General features: G+C 48.4%; 3 protein-coding genes across 3 annotated transcripts; 1 reads left to right on the top strand and 2 right to left on the bottom strand.

Moving 5' to 3' along the window:
- Positions 1-10,257: 10,257 nt before the first annotated feature.
- LOC109754969 (4-coumarate--CoA ligase 5) lies at positions 10,258-12,419 on the top strand. The gene is made up of 3 exons (XM_020313854.4): positions 10,258-11,337; positions 11,439-11,851; positions 11,972-12,419. The coding sequence occupies exons 1-3, from the start codon at positions 10,351-10,353 to the stop codon at positions 12,192-12,194; spliced, it is 1,623 nt and encodes a 540-aa protein (XP_020169443.1). The 5' UTR covers positions 10,258-10,350; the 3' UTR covers positions 12,195-12,419.
- Positions 12,420-12,617: 198 nt separating this feature from the next.
- Positions 12,618-17,359, bottom strand: LOC109754962 (uncharacterized). The gene is made up of 6 exons (XM_020313848.4): positions 17,137-17,359; positions 16,050-16,103; positions 15,943-15,976; positions 14,842-14,882; positions 13,089-13,148; positions 12,618-12,996 (listed from the first exon to the last, which is right to left on the bottom strand). The coding sequence occupies exons 1-6, from the start codon at positions 17,200-17,202 to the stop codon at positions 12,937-12,939; spliced, it is 315 nt and encodes a 104-aa protein (XP_020169437.1). The 5' UTR covers positions 17,203-17,359; the 3' UTR covers positions 12,618-12,936.
- Positions 17,360-19,128: 1,769 nt separating this feature from the next.
- On the bottom strand, positions 19,129-21,792 carry LOC123493409 (GDSL esterase/lipase At1g28570-like). The gene is made up of 2 exons (XM_045232970.1): positions 21,546-21,792; positions 19,129-19,334 (listed from the first exon to the last, which is right to left on the bottom strand). The coding sequence occupies exons 1-2, from the start codon at positions 21,790-21,792 to the stop codon at positions 19,129-19,131; spliced, it is 453 nt and encodes a 150-aa protein (XP_045088905.1).
- Positions 21,793-23,525: the final 1,733 nt, after the last annotated feature.

Genomic DNA, 23,525 nt, shown 5'->3' with positions numbered 1-23,525 from the left:
TCAACATTCCTGGGGGAGTTTTGTTTAAATTATTTGCGAATTTGTTTTTGATCTTTTGATCATAGGACTGGGCACCCAGTTACCAGCCATTTTCTCGTGAATGATGAGCGGAGTCCACTCATCGTGAGAATAACCCACCTAGCATGGAAGATACTGACAGCCCCTAGTCGCTACATGAGCAATTCAGGCATACAAAACAGATTATTATTTGAAGGTTTAGAGTTTGGCACATGAAAATTTACTTGGAACGGCAGGTAAATACCGCATATAGGTAGATATGGTGGACACTCATGGAAGGAACTTGGTTCAAGGAATTTGGATGCACAAGCAGTATTCCCGCTTAGTACAGATATTTTGGCTAGCAAAGATTCTAAATAGAAAGCACCACATGTTAGAGGATCCATAACAATATAACTTCTATACAAATATACCCAAGCATAACTCATTATGTTGTTTCCTTGTCCAACTTCAACTAATTTGCTCAGGTTTGAAAATAATTAATGGGGATCACAATCATAGAAGATGTCCAAGATAGTATATTTATATGTGAAATCTCTCTTCCTTCAATATTATTTCATGAATTGTTCAAGTGACCAATACAATGTTTGCTAACCTTCAAAAAATTTACCACCTCTACTTCTTATATGTGAAGGCATTACTCCCCAAGGGAAAGGCATATGAAACATATATAATTTCAGACTTATGACATTCAAATCATTCAACCATTTACTCATAGGATATAAGTGAAGCACACGAGAAAATGACAAACTACTCCAAAAAGATATAAGTGAAGATCAATGAGTAGTTAAATAATTATGTAGCTATGTGAAGACTCTCTCTCATTTAAAAATTTCAGATCTTGGTATTTTATTCAAACAGCAAGCAAAGCTAAAGAAAATAAAATGACGCTCCAAGCAAAACACATATCATGCGGTGAATAAAAATATAGCTCCAAATAAAGTTACCGATTAACGAAGACGAAAGAGGGGATGCCATCCGGGGCATCCCCAAGCTTAGGCTCTTGGTTGTCCTTGAATATTACCTTGGGGTGCCTTGGCATACCCAAGCTTAGGCTCTTGCCACTCCTTATTCCATAGTCCATCGAATCTTTACCCAAAACTTGAAAGCTTCACAACACAAAACTTAACAGAAGATCTCGTGAGCTCCGTTAGCGAGAGAAAACAAAACACCACTTCAAGGTACTGTAATGAACTCATTCTTTATTTGTATTGGTGTTAACTCTATTGTATTCCAACTTCTCTATGGTTTATAAACTATTTTACTAGCCATAGATTCATCAAAATAAGCAAACAACACACGAAAAATAGAATCTGTCAAAAACAGAACAGTATGTAGTAATCTGTAACTAACGCAAACTTCTGGAACTCAAAAAATTCTACCAAAATAGGAAGACCTAGATAATTTGATTATTGATCTGCTGCAATTTGAATCAGTATTTTATCATGTTCTGGTGATTTTAAACAATTGTTTTCGTGAACAGAAAGTTTCTGGAATTTTCGGCAAGATCAACTAACTATCATCCAAGAAGATCCTATAGGTCTTACTTGGCACAAACACTAATTAAAACAGAAAACCACATCTAACCAGAGGCTAGATCAAATATTTATTACTAACGAGAACTAAAAAGGAAGAAACAAAAATAAAATTGGGTTGCCTCCCAACAAGCGCTAACGTTTAACGCCCCTAGCTAGGCATGATGATTTCAATGATGCTCACATAAAAGATAAGAATTGAAACATAAAGAGAGCATCATGAAGAATATGACTAGCACATTTAAGTCTAACCCACTTTCTATGCATAGTGATTTTGTGAACAAACAACTTATGGGAACAATAATCAACTAGCATAGGAAGGCAAAACAAGCATAACTTCAAGATTTTATGAACATAGAGAGGAAACTTGAAATTATTGCAATTCCTACAAGCATATGTTCCTCCCTCATAATAATTTTCAGTAGCATCATCAATGAATTCAGCCATATAACCAGCACATAAAGCATTCTTTTCATGATCTACTTGCATAGAAATTTTACTACTCTCCACATAAGCAAATTTATTCTCATCAATAGTAGTGGAAGCAAACTCAACAAAATAACTATCATGTGAAGCATAATCCAATTGAAAATTAAAATCATGATGACAAGTTTCATGGTTATCTTTATTCTTTATATCATACATGTAAAAGATCGTGGATGTCGCCTAGAGGCGGGGGGGGGGGGGGGGTGAATAGGCGCTTAAAAATAATTATGGTTGAGGCTTGAACAAATGCGGAATAAACCTAGCGGTTAATTTGTCAAGCACAAAACCTACAACAACTAGGCTCATCTATGTGCACCAACAACTTATGATAAGCAAGAAAAACTACTTAGGTGATAGCAAGATATATGACAAGAAACAATATGGCTATCACAAAGTAAAGTGCATAAGTAAAGGGCTCGGGTAAGAGATAACCGAGGCACGCGGAGACGACGATGTATCCCGAAGTTCACACCCTTGCGGATGCTAATCTCCGTTTGGAGCGGTGTGGAGGCACAATGCTCCCCAAAAAGCCACTAGGGCCACCGTAATCTCCTCACGCCCTCGCACAATGCAAGATGCCGTGATTCCACTAAGGGACCCTTGAGGGAGGTCACCGAACCCGTACAAATGGCAACCCTTGGGGGCGGTCACCGAACCCGTACACTTTGGCAACCCTTGGGGGCGGTCACCGGAACCCGTCAAATTGCTCGGGGCGATCTCCACAACCTAATTGGAGACCCCGACGCTTGCCTGGAGCTTTACACCACAATGATTGAGCTCCGAACACCACCAACCGTCTAGGGCGCCCAAGCACCCAAGAGGAACAAGCTCAAGGGTACCAAGCACCCAAGAGTAATAAGCTTCTCAACTTTTAACTTCCACGTATCACCGTGGAGAACTCAAACCGATGCACCAAATGCAATGGCAAGGGCACACGGAGTGCCCAAGTCCTTCTCTCTCAAATCCCACCGAAGCAACTAATGCTAGGGAGGAAAATGAGAGGAAGAACAAGAAGGAGAACACCAAGAACTCCAAGATCTAGATCCAAGGGGTTCCCCTCACATAGAGGAGAAAGTGATTGGTGGAAATGTGGATCTAGATCTCCTCTCTCTTTTCCCTCAAAAACTAGCAAGAATCCATGGAGGGATTGAGAGTTAGCAAGATCGAAGAAGGTCAACAATGGGGGAAGAACACGAGCTTCAAAAGATAAGGTTCATTGGGGAAGAAGACCCCCTTTTATAGGAGGGGGAAAATCCAACCGTTATGTGCTCAGCCCGCACACGAGCGGTACTACCGCTCCACGAGCGGTACTACCGCTCGGGCGGAAGAAGCAGGGAAACAGATCAACAAAACATGAACCTTGGGGCGGTAGTACCGCTTATAAGCGGTACTACCGCTCACCCCAGTGGTACTACCGCTCGACCGGAGCGGTACTACCGTTTATAGGCGGAACTACCGTGCCTTACTGCCGCGCGACTACCGCTGAACCCGACACGAAAAGAGCAGACCCAAAATCAAGGCGGTAGTAGAGCGGTACGGCAGCGGTACTACCGCTTGACGCTACAAGCGGTACTACCGCTGCCACCGCGGTACTACCACTTGACGCTACAAGCGGTACTACCGCTGCCACTGCGGTACTACCGCAGGGAGAAAAACAGAACTGCCAAAACTTCTTCATATGAACTCCGAATTGAGCAAATCAAGCTTGTTGGATAGAGGAAGACGAGTAGCATCAAAACAGCGACTGGTTATAGTAAGAAGAGGCAGGGGAGGTATGCCAACAAATAGAGGAGTGAAACCTCCAACTGAGAAGAACCAGCATAACCTCCAACATCGAAAACATCATAGAAGATGTGAGTGAACTCCGTTTTCGATGAACTCGAGCTTGTCATCAAGATGACCATAAGCTCCAAAACTCACAAAGAGAAGAACCAAACAAGAACCAATAAATATGATGCAAGGATGCAATGGTTTGAGCTCTCTATGAACGATACGATCAAGCTACTCATCGAGAGCCCCCCTTGATAGTACGGCAATCGATCCTATAACCCGGTCTCCCAACTACCATCATGAGACCGGTAAAATAGAAAACCTATCAAGAGAAAACCTTTGCATTGCACATGGTCCAGTTGAGCTAGATGATGACGATCTTGACTCCCTAAAGATGGACCACCTTTCTTGATTGCGTTGGCTCGATGAAGACTAGTTGATTGCTCCCCCATACTCCACTATGGGTGAGCCACCCTTCCGCACATCTTCACAAGTCCATTGTCACCACAATGGCTTCAAGCATTTGATCTCTTCGTGATGCTTTACTTGAACTTGCCCGCTTCACTTGAACATGCACACCGCAACCTAACCCCACAAAGAACTCTCACAAAGACCATGGGTTAGTACACAAAGCGTAATTGACAATGCTTACCATACCATGGGATCGCTTGATCCCTCGGTACATCTTGTGCGCTTTATGTGTTGATCAACTTGATTCACTCTTGACTTAGTCTTGATCAACCTTGACTCTTTCCAACTCTCTTCATTTGGATGATGTCTTGAAGGTAAACATGAATGATCACACAATCTTCTTCTTCAAGACATGCTTGCAATAAGCTCAACTCTCACATGACCAATCTTTGGATAATTCCTTAATAACACCTTGGTCACCACATAAACTCCTTGAAACCAACACATGGACTTCAAGAAATGCCTATGGACAAATCCTTCAAATATAACTCAAGGCAACCATCAGTCCATAGAGATTGTCATCAATTACCAAAACCAAACATGGGGGCACCGCATGTTCTTTCAACATGTCATCACAATAATCATCATAAATAGGAGGCATGCTTTCATCATAATAAATTTGCTCATCAAAACTTGGGGGACAAAAAATATCATCTTCATGAAACATAGCATCCCCAAGCTTGTGGCTTTGCATATCATTAGCATCATGGGTATTCAAAGAATTCATACTAACAACATTGCAATCATGCTCATCATTCACATATTTTATGCCAAGCATTCTATGTAATTCTTCTTCTAGCACTTGAGCACAATTTTCCTTCCCATCATTTTCACGAAAGACATTAAAAAGATGAAGCATATGAGGCACCCTCAATTCCATTTTTTTGTAGTTTTCTTTTATAAACTAAACTAGTGATAAAACAAGAAACAAAAAGATTTGATTGCAAGATCTAAAGATATACCTTCAAGCACTCACCTCCCCGGCAACGGCGCCAGAAAAGAGCTTGATGTCTACTACACAACCTTCTTCTTGTAGACGTTGTTGGGCATCCAAGTGCAGAGGTTTGTAGGACAGTAGCAAATTTCCCTCAATTAGATTACCTAAGCATTATCAATCCGTGGGAGGCGTAGGATGAAGATGGTCTCTCTCAAACAACCCTGCAACCAAATAACAAAGAGTCTCTTGTGTCCCCAACACACCCAATACAATGGCAAATTGTATAGGTGCACTAGTTCGGCGAAGAGATGGTGATACAAGTGCAATATGGATGGTAGATATAGGTTTTTGTAATCTAAAAATATAAAAATAGCAAGGTAACTAATAGCAAAAGTGAGCGTAAACGGTATTGCAATGCTTCGAAACAAGGCCTAGGGTTCATACTTTCACTAGTGCAAGTTCTCTCAACAATAATAACATAATTGGATCATATAACTGTCCCTCAACATGCAACAAAGAGTCACTCCAAAGTCACTAATAGAGGAGAACAAACGAAGAGATTATGGTAGGGTACGAAACCACCTCAAAGTTATCCTTTCTGATCGATCTATTCAAGAGTCCGTAGTAAAATAACACGAAGCTATTCTTTCCGTTCGATCTATCATAGAGTTCATACTAGAATAACACCTTAAGATACAAATCAACCAAAACCCTAATGGCACCTAGATACTCCAATGTCACCACAAGTATCCATGGGTATGATTATACGATGTGCATCACACAATCTCAGATTCATCTATTCAACCAACACAAAGAACTTCAAAGAGTGCCCCAAAGTTTCTACCGGAGAGTCAAGACGAAAACGTGTGCCAACCCCTATGCATAAGTTCATGGAACTCGCAAGTTGATCACCAAAACATACATCAAGTGGATCACGTGATATCCCATTGTCACCACAGATAAGCACATGCGAGACATACATCAAGTGTTCTCAAATCCTTAAAGACTCAATCCGATAAGATAACTTCAAAGGGAAAACTCAATCCATTACAAGAGAGTAGAGGGGGAGAAACATCATAAGAAACAACTATAATAGCAAAGCTCGCGATACATCAAGATCGTATCTCCTCAAGAACACGAGAGAGAGAGAGAGAGAGAGATCAAACACATAGCTACTGGTACATACCCTCATCCCCGAGGGTGAACTACTCCTTCCTCGTCATGGAGAGCGTCGGGATGATGGGGATGGCCACCGGTGAGGGATCCCCCTCCGGCAGGGTGCCGGAACAGGGTCCCGATTGGTTTTTGGTGGCTATAGAGGCTTGCGGCCGCGGAACTCCCAATCTATTCTGTTCCCCGATGTTTTTAGGGTATATGGACATATATAGGCGAAAGAAGTCGGTCAGGGGAGCCACGAGGGGCCCACGAGGGTGGGGGCGCGCCCAGGGGGCAAGCGCGCCTCCCTGCCTCGTGGCCACCTTGAAGCTTCCCTGACTTCAACTCCAAGTTTCCTGGATCACGTTCGTTCCAAAAATCACGCTCCCGAAGGTTTCATTCCGTTTGGACTCCGTTTGATATTCCTTTTCTGCGAAACACTGAAACAATGGAAAAAACAGAAATTGACACTGGGCTCTGGGTTAATAGGGTAGTCCCAAAAATAATATAAAAGTGCATAGTAAGGCCCATTAAACATCCAAGATGGATAATATAATAGCATGAATACTTCATAAATTATAGATACGTTGGAGACGTATCAAACATCGAGGAGAACTTTGTATTGAGAATCAAAGAGAGAGAAGAAGTCATCTAGCTACTAGCTATGGACCCGTAGGTCTGAAGTAAACTACTCACGCTTCATCGGAGAGGCAATGGTGTTGATGTAGAAGCCCTCCGTGATCGAATCCCCCTTCGGCAGGATGCCAGAAAAGGCCCCAAGATGGGATCTCACGGGTACAGAAAGTTGCGGCGGTGGAAAAGTGGTTCCGTGGCTCCCCTGGATGTTTTTGGGGTATAAGAGTATATATAGGCGGAAGATCAAGGTCAGGGGTCTACGAGGGGCCCACAAGGTCGGGGGGCGCGCCCTACCCCCTGGGAGCGCCCTCCACCCTTGTGGCCGCCTCGTGGCTCTTCTGACTTGCACTCCAAGTCTCCTGGGAATCTTCTAGTCCAAGAAAAATCATCGCGAAAGTTTTATTCCGTCTGGACTCCGTTTGGTATTCCTTTTCCGCGAAACTCTAAAACAAGGAAAAAAACAGAAACTGACACTGGGCTCTAGGTTAATAGGTTGTCCCAAAAATCATATAAAATATCATATTAATGCATATAAAACATCCAAAACAGATAATATAATAGCATGGAACAATAAAAAATTATAGATACGTTGGAGACGTATCAAGCCCCTTCCCCGGTGAGACGACGGTTGGGATGCTGGGCGAGTTGCGTGGGGCTGGTGTGGAGGTGTGTGCTGCAGCAGCGGCTGCATCGGAGTTGCATTAGGTGCATGCCTACGAATGGTCGCGGACATGCAGACGCCATCAGCTTGCATCCCTACGCGTGGCAGCTGCACACAGGGGGTTAGGAAGACCAGCGGCATGAGGTGTGAGCTTGTCGTGATCAGTGCAGCGGCCCGCAGTGCGGGCTTAGGGTGGGTTGTACTGTGGTCTTCGAGGCTTTCATCGTGTCGGCCAGAAGGTGTGGCGTGTTGGTTGAGCGCCAGATCCGGCTAGTTGCGAGGTGCTCGGGCGATGGATCCATCATGCGGAACTGACGTCGGAGGGTTATGACTGAAAGGATTGAACCAATCGACTAGGGGGTGAATAGGAGACTACAAATTTGAAATTAATTGCCAATTGGGGGATCAAGCCAATGAAGGAGTTGAGAAAATCGGTGAAATTTGTACTTCCCGGGCCATAGTTTGGGCACTTTGAAGATGGAGTTGAGAAAGTCAGTGAAATTCCTTCTTCTTAGGCCACTGTGTGTGCACTTATTCACCTGAATGTGTCCTTCTCCTCTTTCGTTCTCTTGGTGGTACGATGGCATAGTACGTGGCGCACAGATTCGTCGGAATCAGCGACAGTAGCTGGCAGATGTGTTTCCACAGACACGCACATGTCGTTTTACCCGTGGCAAAAAGGGCAGCCTTGTAAAGGCGTCACCCGTGATGGGGATGAATGGAAGAAGAAGAGAATGAGAAGACAAAGAAAAATCTCGTCGGAGTGCATGGGCATCAAAACCGTGGCGGAGAAGGTGGGGAGGAGCGCAACCTTCACGTCCTTGAAGGAGGGAGAATCGTTGTAGGAGAGGGAAATTGAGGAGAATGCATGCTTCCTATTCAAACTTGAACGCGGAGGAAAATGTTTGAGTGGCAACTTCTCAAAAAATTAGGAGTCAACAGGTTTGATGGAGAGCTGGAAATGTTAACTCTTGAAAATGTTTCTTTTAGGAAAGAAGAAGAACTCAAGGGAAATGACTAAAAACGCTCTTATGCCCGATTACACATTCATATTAGCACTCCCCCGATTCAGATTAATTGACGCACAATCACTACAACCTTAGTACAAAGTTGTACCAAGTGTGTGCTAATTAATTTCGATCAGAGAGCACTTTCCTGAAAGAGAGAAGCAAACATGGTTTTGATTTTTACGGACAGGGACAGGATTGGCAATGTTTGTGATCCGACAGCTACCACTACCATCGCCCCAAACGGAGGAGCTACCATGTAACCAAGTCCTAGCGTTTGACGTCACTGGACTGATCCGTGGCGGAGCTACCGGTTCCTCCACCTCTCAACTCACGCACGGTTGGTGAGCACTGACTTGGCTGACCAAATGTTTGGTCCTGCTGCTCCAGTCAAACTCACAACAACCATCTACCCCAAAAAAGACTGTCACCAACCATCTCCAATAAGACGGGTCCGTTGCTTGTTAGGCCCACGAGGCAGTGGCACAGCAGGTGCATAGCAAAATTCAGAATCGGGCAACAAGGAATAACAAAAGGTTGCTTAAATTACCATTACTCCAGGTGATAGCTTAGTGGTATTGTAGTGCATTTTTAACCCTGGCATCTATAATATACTTACATATGTTAGCTTTGATGGTAGATAATCTTTCCTACCTTAAAAGCAAGCATTCTCCTAGCACTTACTACAGATGTACTTCCTCCATCTCATATTTAAGTGTCATTCAAACGGATGTATTTCGTTGTATAGATGCTTAATTCAAGAGAAAACAGTGAGTTTGTTTGGGCGAAGCGATTGTATCGAGGGGGCACAAAGCTATAATGATGTTAATTGACTAGAAAGAAGAGAAAGAAATTGGCTCTTACACGGACAGTGAGACTCGAAGCTCCAACCTTTAGTGAGTTCATCTGATGATGTTTCTGTAGCTGTAATTTTTCCGAAGCAAAACGACTTGAGACAATGTATGGCACATGCATTGACTTTATATGTCGTCGTAGAATTTAAGAACTATCAACTTACTCTTTCTTTGCACATGCCCAGAAAATAGCGATAAAGCTAGATGTGTGATATTAATCAAGTTTTTATTTGTATCTTATATTATAGTACTACGGAGGGGGTAGTGCTCACTCCATTTTTTGTTTACTCCGCATATTGGATTCCTCAAATTTTATAAGTTCGACTAAGTTTATAAACAATATAGTACGGACATTTACAATAACAAACTTGTTAATGTTTTCTTCTACAAACTTTTTTTGCAAGTAATTTTTCTACAAACTTGATTAAAATGTATAAAGTTTGGCTCCAGACAAAGCTAGTCTGGGCAGTAAATTAAAATGAATGAAGGAGTATATTTTATCATACAGTCAGACGCTGGAGGTGTGGTTCCTTCGCACGTGTGAAATGCATGTCTTATGCTGCTCGGCTAGACTTGGAAATTCGCACCGAGCTTTCTTCCACGAACCTGGACCAGGTCCAGTCATTCTCTCCCGGACAACAACCGCTCCGGCAAGCTCCCCACCAAACGCCACTGCCTCCCTCCGCTATCTATAAGTACCACTTCGCGAGCTCCTTCCACTCCTCAGAAGTCAGAACAACTCGATCTTGCAACCAGTGCTTCCACAGCTCCACCAACCAATTCAGCTCAAAACGATCCAGGGCAGACGACGCGGCGAGAAATGGGCTCGTTGCCGGAGCAGCAGCAGGTCGTCTTCCGCTCGACGCTGCCGGACATCGCCATCCCGGACCACCTCCCGCTCCACGACTACGTCTTCGAGCGCCTTGCCGAGCGCCGGGACCGCGCCTGCCTCATCGACGGCGCCACGGGCGAGACGCTCACGGTCGGCGACGTGCACGGCCTGTCCCGGCGCGTGGCGGCGGGGCTCCACTCCCTCGGCGTCCGCCACGGCAGCACCGTGATGCTGCTCCTCCCCAACTGCGTCGAGTTCGCGCTGGCCTTCCTCGCCGCGTCCCGCCTCGGCGCCGCCACCACCACGGCGAACCCGCTCCACACCCCGCCCGAGATCGCCAAGCAGGCCCAGGCCTCCCGCGCCACCCTCGTGGTGACCGAGCCGGCGTTCGTCGCCAAGGTGCGGGGCCTCGCGGGCGTCACGGTCGTCGCCACGGGCGACGGCGCCGAGGGCTGCGCCTCGTTCGCCGACCTCGCGGCCGCCGACGACTCGGCGCTGCCCGAGGCGCCCATCGACGTCGCCAGCGACGTGGTGGCGCTGCCCTACTCGTCGGGCACCACGGGGCTCCCCAAGGGCGTCATGCTGTCGCACCGCGGGCTGGTCACCAGCGTGGCGCAGCTCGTCGACGGCGACAACCCCAACCTGCACCTCCGGGAGGACGACGTCGTGCTCTGCGTGCTCCCCATGTTCCACGTCTACTCGCTGCACTCCATCCTGCTCTGCGGGCTGCGCGCCGGCGCCGCCCTCGTCGTCATGAAGCGCTTCGACACGGTGAAGATGATGGAGCTGGTGGAGCGCCACGGCATCACCATCGCGCCGCTCGTGCCGCCCATCGTCGTCGAGATGGCCAAGGGCGACGCCATGGACCGCCACGACCTCTCCTCCGTGCGCATGGTCATCTCCGGCGCCGCGCCCATGGGCAAGGAGCTGCAGGACATCATCCACGCCAAGCTCCCCAACGCCGTGCTCGGACAGGTACATACACCTAACATTTCCTTCCTCGTGCTTTGACCATGACTAGACGACGACCATGCCATGCCAGTTAAACTTATCTGTTTGTAACTTCGTTTGAGCAGGGCTATGGGATGACAGAGGCGGGTCCGGTGCTGTCGATGTGCATGGCGTTCGCCAAGGAGCCGTCGCCGGTGAAGTCCGGCGCCTGCGGCACGGTGGTGAGGAACGCGGAGCTCAAGATCGTCGACCCGGAGACCGGGCTGTGCCTCGGGCGCAACCAGCCCGGGGAGATCTGCATCAGGGGGAGGCAGATCATGAAAGGGTACCTCGACAACCCGGCCGCGACGGCGGAGACGGTGGACAAGGACGGGTGGCTGCACACCGGCGACGTCGGGTTCGTGGACGCCGACGACGAGATCTTCATCGTGGACCGGCTCAAGGAGCTCATCAAGTACAAGGGGTTCCAGGTGGCCCCCGCGGAGCTCGAGGCCATGCTCATCGCCCACCCCGGCATCGCCGACGCCGCCGTCGTCCCGTAAGCACCAACTTCTTACTCCGGCACGAACTTGAATTCATATGAATGCATGGGTCCTCATTGAGCTGTAAGAGTTATGATGATTTCTTAACAACGGCCGGCTATCTTGATCTTGATCAGGATGAAGGATGATGCCAGCGGCGAGGTCCCCGTGGCGTTCGTCGTGCCGTCGTCGGGCGGCGCCGACATGACCGAGGACGAGATCAAGCAGTATGTGGCGAAGCAGGTGGTGTTCTACAAGAGGCTGCAGAAGGTCTTCTTCGTGAGCTCCATCCCCAAGGCGCCGTCGGGGAAGATCCTGAGGAAGGACCTGAGGGCGAAACTGGCCGCCGGATCGTGCTGATGGTGCTTGATTATTTGTGTGAGAAATATATACCCGGTTCGATTTTTTGTTCTCGTCATGCTAATTAAAATACCACGAAGAGAGTGTGAGCAAGGATCAATCAGTCGCCAATGTGCATGACATACTGTGTTTCTGGGGTTCTGGATATACTCCAGATAATGTATTCGCACTTTTGTGAAAAATATCAGTGAACTGGAAGAAACAGTATAGTTAATTTTTCTGGAAGTACCATTGAAAGTTTATCGGCTACTCGATGACCCTACCAATAGGGATGAATCGGCAAGTTAACTAGTTAATCGGATGAATTCTTGAACAGGGATATTTTGTTCCAAGATGTTGTTCATCCGTATATTGTGGCATCGGGTTCAACGTCGCGGCAATTTGAAAAAATCCCTAGTTTCCCGCAAAAAAAATCCCTAGTTAAAATTGTACCATCTGCAACTTCGGTATTTTTTTTTTTGCCGGTTCAGACTTTTTGTCATTGGAAACAGAAGAAACATGCTAGTTCTATCTCTGAAGAACAGGGCGAACAGATCGCAGCTGGAAGAAAAATACATGTGGTCTATGTTAAGGATAACACAGTACATCTGAATAATGTAGCTGATTGACCAGGGCTGTCTACATGGTTTCGCAGAAGATGAGAACCACAAAGGAAACATCAGAAATCTTAACATCATCACATCTTCAGCAGTTTCCGATGAATAAAAACCAAATCTTCTAGGCATGTAGCAACAGCTCATCATCAGCTCTTGTAGGCATTCAGGAACCTTTGAGCAGCATCCAGATCCAGTTCTTTGTAAACCTGGCCAAACAGAACAATCTCATAAGACCGCAGGAAGAAAGATGGTAGAGAAGTTATTACGAAGTAGGTTCCCGGAAAAGAGAAGTCAATACAAGTTTCTCGTGAGCTTCCTCGAATGTCTTGCAGAATAGCTCTGCCTTTGTTGCTCCAACCTGAGACGGTGAATAATGACATTATTTAGTAACCAGTCAGAAAGTAAGCACTAGAGTAACCGAGTCAGTCAATTACACCCCGTTGTCCGAATATTTATTCCATCCAGTGCCGCAGGAAACTGTATTTTATATATTCTAGATAGCTGCAGTAGGGCAATTACTAAATTGAAAAGGTAATCTAAAATATATCCAACAAAGGCCAAGCATGCTAACCAAGCTCACAAGCATTTTGCCAGATTATCATCTACCAATTTCCCAGCCCGAGAGTGACATATTTATGATATCTTTGTTTGCATCCGTAAGTATATACTAGCAAACATGCCCGTACGTTGCACCGGGAGAGATAATTGACATGTGTACCAAAATGTCCATCGACACAACAATGAAAACATCCTGACAGTGCCACTCGGCGACAGCAGGGAGGTGTCCACCAAAACGTGTCACAGAAACATCGGGACGGTGCCGCCTGACGGCCGCAGAGAGGCACACACTGGTCTAGCAGAAATGTATATTGGTGGCGCATTAAGAATCATATTACACATATGATACTTTTGGTATAATTTTTGTACGAGAAGTCTGATCACACCAAATATGAATAAATCAAACTGCAGCAAATCATTACATTGACTATGGTATATAAATATACCATTCTACTAATTTTAAATCAAAAGGCGGTTCTATTTTTCCAGGGCCTAATTTTAAATCTCCCATTCTAAGCCGTTGTGATAAAATTGGAGCTATTTTTAAAGCTCTTAGCCAACAATTGGCCCACTTAAAGCTTCCATGCCTCTCTCTCCCTCTTCGCTAGTCAATCCTCTACGGAACTACTCGGCGCACGACACTCCCTACCTGATTTTCACACGACACATGATCCAACGGTTGTGCTGCACTTGGTCTTATCCATGCATGGTTCGATCGATAGCATCGTCCAAAAATCGTAAGCCGAGGGTCGCTCGTCTAGTAGCACCCACCCCACTTAAACGTGCAGCCACCCAACAAGATTTGTTTGTGGAGTTAATTTCTCCCTTTCCACCCACAATTAACCCTCCCGGTAGCTTGTTGATTTTCGGGCAATTCATGTACCTATATAAATTATTGAAATTTCGTATAATAAGGCGAGGTGGTACTATTTAATTAGATAACAAGCCAAATTCCTTGGACAGGCATTAGTTGTTCAGTTGGTTGAAAGCCATTAGGGTGGGGGGAGGTGAGATCATGAGTTCGACCTCCCACTCAACCTCTTTTTCTTCGGCCCGTGCATTTAATTTTAGCCTGCTTTCAATAGACCAAAAAAGTGTTGTACAGCCCAGTTTGTGAGCGCGGCCCAGGATAAAGCTGAGGAGAGATCGATCGACCTAAAACACGCACAGAGTCGGCTCAGGAAAAAGAAAACAACGCGAGGAGAGATCGATCAACGTACGTACGCACGGGAGGGAACAACGTAAAAAAATCAGGGAACGGATGAAACCAAACCAAGAATACTCAAAACGGGACGAAACAAAGCAGAACCAAACCAAGAATATCTATTCCCTTTAATAGTAGGTATAGATATAGATATAGATATAGACTTCATGTATACAAACAATCTGGTAATAAATACAAACGACACAAAGATACCACGTAATGCTTTTAAAATATTTTAACTTTCTGCTGAGTTGCTAGCTTCCTTATATAAAAGCAAAAGAAAGGTTACCTTTTTCTCAGCAGCCATCTTCAATTTCCGCAGGAATAGAGCTGTCGAACATGCCACAGAATTCATCATTAATATACTGGTGTGTTATGGCATGCTAGCAGCGATAACTGAGTCTATTTTCTGCTATTTCTTGTTGGTTGGGAAGCACACCCTCTGTTATTCCTCGTTTGGTTTGAGCCCAGGGTTGCTCCACCAAACATTTGGCAAGCCAAAATTTTGGTCAAGCGCACTCCCTGCTATTCTTGCCCTGGCTTCCCCAAATCTTGGTTAACCTCTATGAGCATGTGTGGAAGTGTGCATAAGCTTGAAAACTAGGGGATCAACTAATTTGATATGGTATAAAGGACTGCGTATTCGCAACATAGTTTGGCTGGCAGTTTAGGAAAATACAGGTTTGTGCATTGCCACCTCAATTAAACTTAGTTTTTTTTAGAAGTAAACTTAGTTTTGATTTTACTGGAAATGAAATTGAATTCTTACAGTTTGAAAACCTGAATGAACATTATGTTGCTCGAGAACGCAATTCATAACAAATCAGATGAGTTCACTATTAAGTATAAAAGTTGATAGGACCGAGATGTTCCTCAGTTAGCTGGTTTCTGCAGGCAGCAGTCAGCCCACCCAGCTTTGAATCCCACATGTGCCATATGGGGCGAAAATGTGATCAAAAGTGCAAACAGCCCTATGTGAGAAGTCCTGTTCTAAAAGATTTAAAGATAGAAGAAAATAAGAGAAATTGATATAGATTAAGAGTTATTAACCCAAGGAACAAAATTCCATGAAGTAGACTAGTGAGAGGAAGAGTTGAGACTAAAGACGAAAGCCAACAGCAACAGGGCACAGGCTTAAGACCTAGGACCAATTAGAGATTAGGGATGTTAGGTCACGAATAAATTCCCAAGGGTTCGGGATGCATGCTAGATATCTAAGGCTAATTAGGGATAGGGATGTGGGGTCATGAATAACTGTCCATGTGATTCACATGAACAAAGTGCAAAGACGCTACAATGATAATGGCAGATGATGTGGTTCCGGAATAGTTATGAGATGTAACTCTGGTAAAAATTTATCAGAGAAACATAAAAATGCTGATCCATATACCTTCTGCAGCATTCTGTTTGGTTCCTTTTATCTCCTGCAAGAAATAGCCCGTCAGAATTATTTTCAAGTATAATCAGGCAGCACACAGCTGATCACATCAACCATACCTGCGGTCGTGTTTGCTGTGTGGTGCCTTCGCTTGATGATTCCACTTCATCCTTCTACATTTTGGCAAGAAAAGTTGGCATCAGTTCATAACCACAAGGTCCTGTAACAGGATAACAAGCACCTACCATGTTTCCTTCGGTTACTTCTGCAATGAAGCATTGACCATGAATGTTTAGGATTACATGTCAAGTTACTTACTACTGCAATCCTTGTTACCGTTCGACCCACGTCTCTATTTATATACACTTTCTATTTATATACGTGAGCCCATTTAACCGTCTCTTAACCACAGGGCTATAACTCGACTAACATCAAATATCCATGGCAAACACACCATTTGAAAGAGACGCGGCACCTTGACGATGCTGTACTAACATTCTTAACTAATATTAGCCAGATGCTAATATTAGCATGTTTACTTAAATGACAAAGGACAGGAGACATAGTCACCTGGATCACATGCTTTGAGGGGCTAGAAGTAGGAGTAACTGATGGAATCTGGGAAATTCTGAAATACAGACAATAGACCAGACAAAGAGTTGCCATTTATGTCTTGCTAGGACACAAATACATAAACACTTTTATCGCACTCACAAACGCTCTCATTGTTAACAAGGACTTTATATTCTTATTTCAATTGAAGTCCTTTAACGGGATATGGATGGATTTTCCTTCTTTTATTTGCTTTACCACAGAAATATCAGTCTGATAATTACTTGTGGATCTGATGTTCGCCTTGTTGATGGAAGATTTACATCTCGTGAGCTCCATGGGTTGCTACAAGACCAACACTTCCAAGATCAGCGTAGTGATACCATAGGCTTCGCGTGATCTAACGGGTCGCCAGAACCAACCCTAAGGTTACCCAAATCCAGAGCCATATTCCAAGCGCACAAACCTAGGATTAGTCCAATCAACAGCCACCCGCACCAAAATCGCCTACCCCGGCAAAATCGCGATTTATCTAGCCTCCGATTCAAAACCCGCAAGGGCAAGGGGCGCCACTACCGCGCCGCAAACACACGAAAAATTCCCCATGCTCAGGAAACAGGAGAGAATTAGAGGAGCGGGGATGAGATGGATTACGCAGTAGTCGCGGGATCGGACGACGGGGAAGAGGTCGAGCATCCGCCGGAACTCCTGCTCGTCCATGGCGGCGAGCACGCTGCCGCCGCTCGCCGGCGTTGGGCCCCGCCTTCGCCTAGCCGCTCCGACGCCGGTGCGTTTCGGTCGGTCTCGAGCTCAGAGGAGACGACGAGTCCACCCGAGACGACTGCGCCGCGCTTGTGCTCTTAATCAAGGGCCCAAGACAGTTTCGGCCTTTTTTTTTTTTGAGCCGCATGCAGGGTTTGTGCAGATTAGGGCCTCTCTCGGCCCAAAGCAAATAACAGAAAAAATATTGCGTGACAGCGTACAAGAGAAATGGCAACTTTTCTTTTAACATGCGAACCAATCTGTGGTTGGGTGGTTAGAGGGACTGTGGTATTCCCAACCCACCAGAGTTCATAGAGGTAGATGTGTGTGTGTTTATATGGACGCCTCGGAAATATCTCCTCCCACTAAAAGCAAATCACTGAAAATACTGAAATAAATTCAGGATAAATGCGAGCATCAGGACTTTTTTCTTTGAGATTTTTTTCATTCATATCACGAATCAGTTAAAAAAAGTTGACCCTTACAAGCACACTGAAACGCAAACACAAAGGACCATGAATACCTAGAGTACCCTAAGACAACCATAACACAAGAAGATCTCCAGAGCCCTGTGTCATCATCCCTGAATCTTGAGAGAAGACCCCTGCAGCAGAAGGATCTGCAACCAGTCGCAAGCAGGTCATCATCTTCGACCACGGTGTAATTGTCGCCACGCTGCTTCCTCCTTTCTTGACACCAGCGCTGAAAGGGCATGGACATTAATCCAACACACCTGCAACAGCCGTCGCCATCTTTGGCTTTGAGCGAGCATCGGGATTTGAACCATGGTGGGCTGAGGATACCACACTGTCCACCTAACCATCCAGTCACAGGTTGGTTCGCAAATGACAACTTTTTCTTAACACGGTGCAATCAAAGTCGTACATGCGCATACACTCACTCTTATAAACACAAGCACACACATCCTATCTCTATGAGCATCTCTGAAAGGCTAAGACGACACATCATATTGAGATAGACGAATTTGTAAAAGACACATTCGTAGTCAATGAAAACGTCTCCTCTCAGTAAACACACATACAATGTGTCACCGGGCTCACAGCTGCCACCGTGATGCTCCGGCGACGCGGCAGCGGGCCCAGGTCGCTGGGCCCCACAGGCCACAGCAAGCCGTGGGCAACGAACTCGTACGAAGGTGGAACTCGTCCCGCGACAACACCCTGCATGGGGCGCGGCACGTCGTGGCCGCCGCAGCGCACCATCAGGTCGGTGTTGTACGGGCCCCGCCGCCGCAACACGACACCAGCGACTGCCCGCCGAACCCTTGTCTGCGTGGGTTCGCAGTGAAGTCTCCATGGCCACGGCCGCGCCAGGGTGCCGCCGGCAGAACGTGAGCAGTCCGCCCTGAGCGTGCAGTTGTGCAGCCCAGCGAAGTCGTTGAGTCACCTGAGGCAACCGAGCGTGTCGTGCCGTTGGTCCGGAACTTGATAAGCTACTCGGGGGTGACCACCGTCTTGGCGCCAACTCGATCAGCAAGGCGACCAAGGCGCTGATGCCGGTGACAACGTCGGGGATGTAGGAGCTCACCTCGCGGACCGGCCTGCCCTGGGGACTAGTTGTAGTCGTTCCCGCCGATCTCTCCCACCAGGAAGAATGAGTTCGGTGTTATTTCTCTTTTTTTTTCTGCTAATACGCTATTGCGTATCTATGAGTGTGGCTGATCTCAGTCGATTGAGACTTAACAAAGTCTCGGCCAAGTGACACAACATGTAGAAAGAAAAAAAGAAAAATTCAATGAAAACTTGCACGGATCTTCATGTAAGTCTCATTCGACTAGATTTAGCAATCCGGTTTACATTTATTCCACGCGTCAAAGAGACACCAACTTCGGTTGGGGGCAGCAATATATACATACATGCAGCTCTAGCAGCCGTGGTTGCATGTAGACATGATGGGCGGCACGGCGAACGGTCCGTCGAGCATCCCACGGGCCATGAGCTTGTACGCCGCCTCCGTCATGTGCAGGCCGTCGAACGACACGCGCCTCGACGGGTCCGGGCACGGCACCGCCACCTGCCCGGCAGTAAAGAGGGGGTAGCACGCCTCCAGCACCGTTTCCTTGTCGAACCCTGAATGCACAGTGTTAGAGTTGGTATACGACTTCTAGTTTAAGTCAGTTTTGTATCCCTATCCCAAGTTGGTTTGTACCCTCTTATATACTTTTGTATGCCGCACCAAATCATCGATAAGCAACAGTTTTATTCAGCTTTCATGGTATCAGATACCGGTCCCAGGGTTTAGGGTATGGCTCCGCCAACGCCACCGCCACCGCCGCCGCCCGGCTACTTCGAGCGCCGGGCCGCACTCATCGCCAAGGCTGCCAAAGCCGCGGCCGCTTCTCTCTCGGCCCTCACCATAACTCCACAAAACTACCCTGCACCCATCCTCGCCGCACCAATATCTCTTGCTGACACAATCTCCGACGTCAGCCCCTACATCCCCATAGTTCTTGATCTCGCCGCCCACAACTACTACCATTGGAGACATCTCTTCGATCTCCACCTCGGCCGCTGCAACCTGCGCTCGCATGTCGCCGCCAACTGTCTTCCCCGCCCCGACGATCCGCAATGGTTGAAAAACGATCTCGCGATCGTCCAGTGGTTCTACACCCGCATCACCACCGAGATCTTCAACATGCTCGATCACGACGGCGCCACCGCTGCCAACATCTGGCACTCCCTCCGTCAGCTCTTCCAAAGCAACACCGACGCTCGGAAAAACGCTTTCCACACCGAGCTTCGCAATATGGTGCAAGGAGACGCCCCGGTGAACCTGTTCTGCCAGCGCGTTAAGACCATTGGCGATGAGCTCCGCGAACTCGGCGATACAGTTAGCGACTCACAGCTAATCAATATCGTCGTCGTCGGCCTCAGCGAAGACTTTGACAAGCAAGCGTCGTTCATACCGATGATACGGCCCCCTCCTACCTTCGCTGAAGTACGTTCCTTGCTACAACTCGTGGCGGAAACACAAGCTCGCAAGGATTCTCGCCCCAAGGTCTTTCATGCTGCGGCTCGTCCTCCTCTGTCGTCTACACCAGCGCCGCCTTCCAGGCCGGCTCCTGCCGCCGGGCCGTCCGCATCGTCATCTGTTGAACCGCCCCCAGGCTGGCGTCCTAGTCCGAACTACCGCGGCAAAAACCCTATCTACAGGCCGCCGCCGACTCGTTCGGTTCCGCCTACGACATCACCAGCATCGAGTCCTGCACCACCCACCAATGCTCCATCTGCGGTTGCATGGCGGCCTCCTCATGATCCTTGGACGGGGCTTGTTCAAGCATGGCCCATGCCCTGGTCCGCTCCGTCCACCCTCGGTGCTCCGCCGGCATACTCAGGTGCCTGGCAACCCGGCCTTCGGCCGCCTACTGGTGCTCCCGGGGTTCTCAACCCCCGACAGCCGGCCAATGCCTATCATGCCGCCCCGACGTATGCTCCTTATGGTCATTACAGCACCGACGGCGGCGCCTACTACACACCTCAGCCGGCCCTGCTCCCGACGCCACCCCCACCACAGCCGGCCAATGCCTACTACACTCCCCAGCCGGCCCTACTGCCTTCACCATCGTATCCGCCGGCACTGCTTCCGACGCCACCCTCACCTGCGACGCCGAGCTGGGATCAAGCTGCCTTTCTCCAGGCCATGAATAACTTTGCTGCACAAGGAAACTCAGGTACGGATTGGATCTTTGATTCAGGGGCCTCTAGTGATATGTCTGCATCTAGTAATTGGTTATCTTCTTGCACTAAATCTCCTTTCCCTTCCATTATCCTTGGAGATGGATCATCTATTCCTATATATTGTGTTGGTCAGGCTCAACTTCCCTCTTCCACCAAACCTCTTTTACTTCGCGATGTTCTAGTTGCACCTGCCCTCATTAAAAATCTTATCTCTGTTCGCCAATTTACTTGCGACAATCTAGTTTCGGCTGAATTTGACCCTTTTGGTCTATCTGTGAAGGATTACCTGACCAAGGCCGAGATCGCTCGCTTCAATAGCTCCGGTGATCTTTATTCTCTTAATGGAGTTCCTGCCGCCACCCCTCCAACTTCCATGCTGGCCTCCGTCGATCTCTGGCATCGTCGCTTGGGCCATCCCAACCCCGCCGTCTTAGCTTCTATGCTTAGTGAATTTACCATACCATGTAATAGGGACTCTCATAATTCTGTGTTTTGCGAGTCTTGTCAATTAGGCAAACATGTGCGTCTTCCCACGAAAATAATAAGCCGTTCTGGACATGCTGTGTTGCCATGGTAGGATTCTAGCTAGAAGCTAGGGCTTGCCGTTTTGTGTAGGCGCGGTGATGAGGCCCAGGACGTTGTCGTAGGAGTCGACATAGGTGATGGACACGCTGGGGTGGTCGCGGCGGAGCTCCTCCAGCCTTGCTTCCAGCATGTGGTTGTGGAGGAGGATAAGGTTGTTGAGCCACCAGAGGCAGCCCGTGGCAGGGTCGCGGTCGTCGCCGGGGAAGAGTGCGAGGTACTGCGCACTAACAGAATAACTGGCGATGCCGACGGCCCCCGTCGGCATAGATTGTCCTATCCCGACGGCCCAGCCCAAGCTGTCGGCATAGAAAAGCCGTCGGCGTATATCCATCTATGCCGACGGCACCCGTCGGCAAAGCTCAGCCGTCGGCGTCGCGAGAAATATGCCTACGGCGGCCGTCGGCATAGATAAGCCCGTCGGCATAGAACGTGGGCCGGCTACCCGGGCGGAAACGGCCTTTTGACGGCGTCAGTCTACGCCGACGGGCTAACGGCGGCCGTCGGCATAGCCCCCACGTCATCGATCCGCGTCGCCCGCCAATCCGTGGGGTGGCAAATCTATGCCGACGGCCTAGCCGTCGGCATAGGCTTGGCCCATGGATGTTGCCACGTCGTCGATCCCCGCCCTTTGCCACGTCATCGATCCGTGGCCGTGTGCGCATGTATGCCGACGGCCTTGCCGTCGGCATACCTCTATTTTTTTAATATTATTTACTTTTTCCTGTTTTTTTTCACAACATAAATGTGCCTTATCTAACAAAAAAACATACCCCGATGGTATATCGATTGCCCCCCTCACGGACGTTGCTGCCGCCGTGCCCCACACCGACGCCGGTGAGGGGGGCACACCCCGGAGCTGTGTGACGGGTGCCTGCACCAGCCACCACGCTTCCACAACCGTAGGAGGGCCCAAAGCAACACCTAGCGGCATTGCTACCCCCCAGGTACACCGTCCCGTCTAACCGGGCCCTCATACATGCGGGGCGGTGTGGTGCCATGTCTGAAGAGGCGGGACGGGGGCCCTGGGGGATAGCAATACCACCAGAGTGTCGCACCGGGCCCTCATACATGCGGGGTGGTGTGGTGCCATGTCCAACGAGGCGGCGTGCATCTCCGGGGTGTGCCCCCCTCACAGACGGCGGCGCCGCCGGCACCTGGAGGGGGGAAACAGACGCGTCGGGTCTACACGGAGGGGATCTTGCTGTGGGTCTGGCCCGAATGTTGCTCCAAAGTGTTCCTATGGGCTGACCTAACACAACCGGGGGGAGAGTTCCACTGGTCAAAGCCCGTCCGTGTAAAGTCAAAGGGCTAGATCTCGTGGTCTAACGCTACATGGTTAGGCGGGACGGGGGCCCTGGGGGATAGCAATACCACCGGAGCGTCGCACCGGGCCCTCATATATACATGCAGGGTGGTGTGGTGCCATGTCCGAAGAGGCGACACGCGTCTCCGGGGTGTGCCCCCCCCTCACGGACGGCGGCGCCGCCGGCACCTGGAGGGGGGAAACGGACGTGTAGGGTCTACACGGAGGGGATCTTGCTGTGGGTCTGGCCCGGATGTTGCTCCAAAGTGTTCCTATGGGCTGACCTAACACAACCGGGTGGAGAGTTCCACTGGTCAAAGCCCGTCCGTGTAAAGTCAAAGGGCTAGATCTCGTGGTCTAACGCTACATGGTTAGGCGGGACGGGGCCCTTGGGGGGTAGCAATGCCACCGGAGCGTCGCACCGGGCCCTCATATATACATGCAGGGTGGTGTCGTGGCATGTCCGAAGAGGCGGCACGCGTCTCCGGGGTGTGGCCCCCCTCACGGACGGCGCCGCCGCCGGCACCTGGAGGGGTGAAACAGACGCGTAGGGTCTCCACGGAGGGGATCTTGCTGTGGGTATGGCCCGGATGTTGCTCCAGAGTGTTCCTATGGGCTGACCTAACACAACCGGGGGGAGAGTTCCACTGGTCAAAGCCCGTCCGTGTAAAGTCAAAGGGCTAGATCTCGTGGTC

The sequence above is a fragment of the Aegilops tauschii genome, chromosome 2 (assembly GCF_002575655.3).
Source record: "Aegilops tauschii subsp. strangulata cultivar AL8/78 chromosome 2, Aet v6.0, whole genome shotgun sequence".
Classification (NCBI taxonomy): Eukaryota; Viridiplantae; Streptophyta; class Magnoliopsida; order Poales; family Poaceae; genus Aegilops; species Aegilops tauschii.
The sequence above is the reverse complement of the archived record's forward strand: the minus strand, read 5'-3'. Positions and strand labels throughout refer to the sequence as shown.

Bases quoted from the DNA above. Each gene is read 5' to 3' on its own strand.
- LOC123493409 (XM_045232970.1), bottom strand. From the start codon at position 21,792: ATGCCGACGGGGGCCGTCGGCATCGCCAGTTATTCTGTTAGTGCGCAG. The intron at 19,335-21,545 runs GCAAGCCCTAGC...CTGTGCATTCAG, and splicing joins CACCGCGCCTACACAAAACG to GGTTCGACAAGGAAACGGTG.
- LOC109754969 (XM_020313854.4), top strand. From the start codon at position 10,351: ATGGGCTCGTTGCCGGAGCAGCAGCAGGTCGTCTTCCGCTCGACGCTG. The intron at 11,338-11,438 runs GTACATACACCT...TCGTTTGAGCAG, and splicing joins CCAACGCCGTGCTCGGACAG to GGCTATGGGATGACAGAGGC. The intron at 11,852-11,971 runs GTAAGCACCAAC...GATCTTGATCAG, and splicing joins GCCGACGCCGCCGTCGTCCC to GATGAAGGATGATGCCAGCG.
- LOC109754962 (XM_020313848.4), bottom strand. From the start codon at position 17,202: ATGGACGAGCAGGAGTTCCGGCGGATGCTCGACCTCTTCCCCGTCGTC. The intron at 15,977-16,049 runs GTATGGTTGATG...TATTTCTTGCAG, and splicing joins CACAGCAAACACGACCGCAG to GAGATAAAAGGAACCAAACA. The intron at 14,883-15,942 runs GTATATGGATCA...CATGTTCGACAG, and splicing joins CAAACAGAATGCTGCAGAAG to CTCTATTCCTGCGGAAATTG.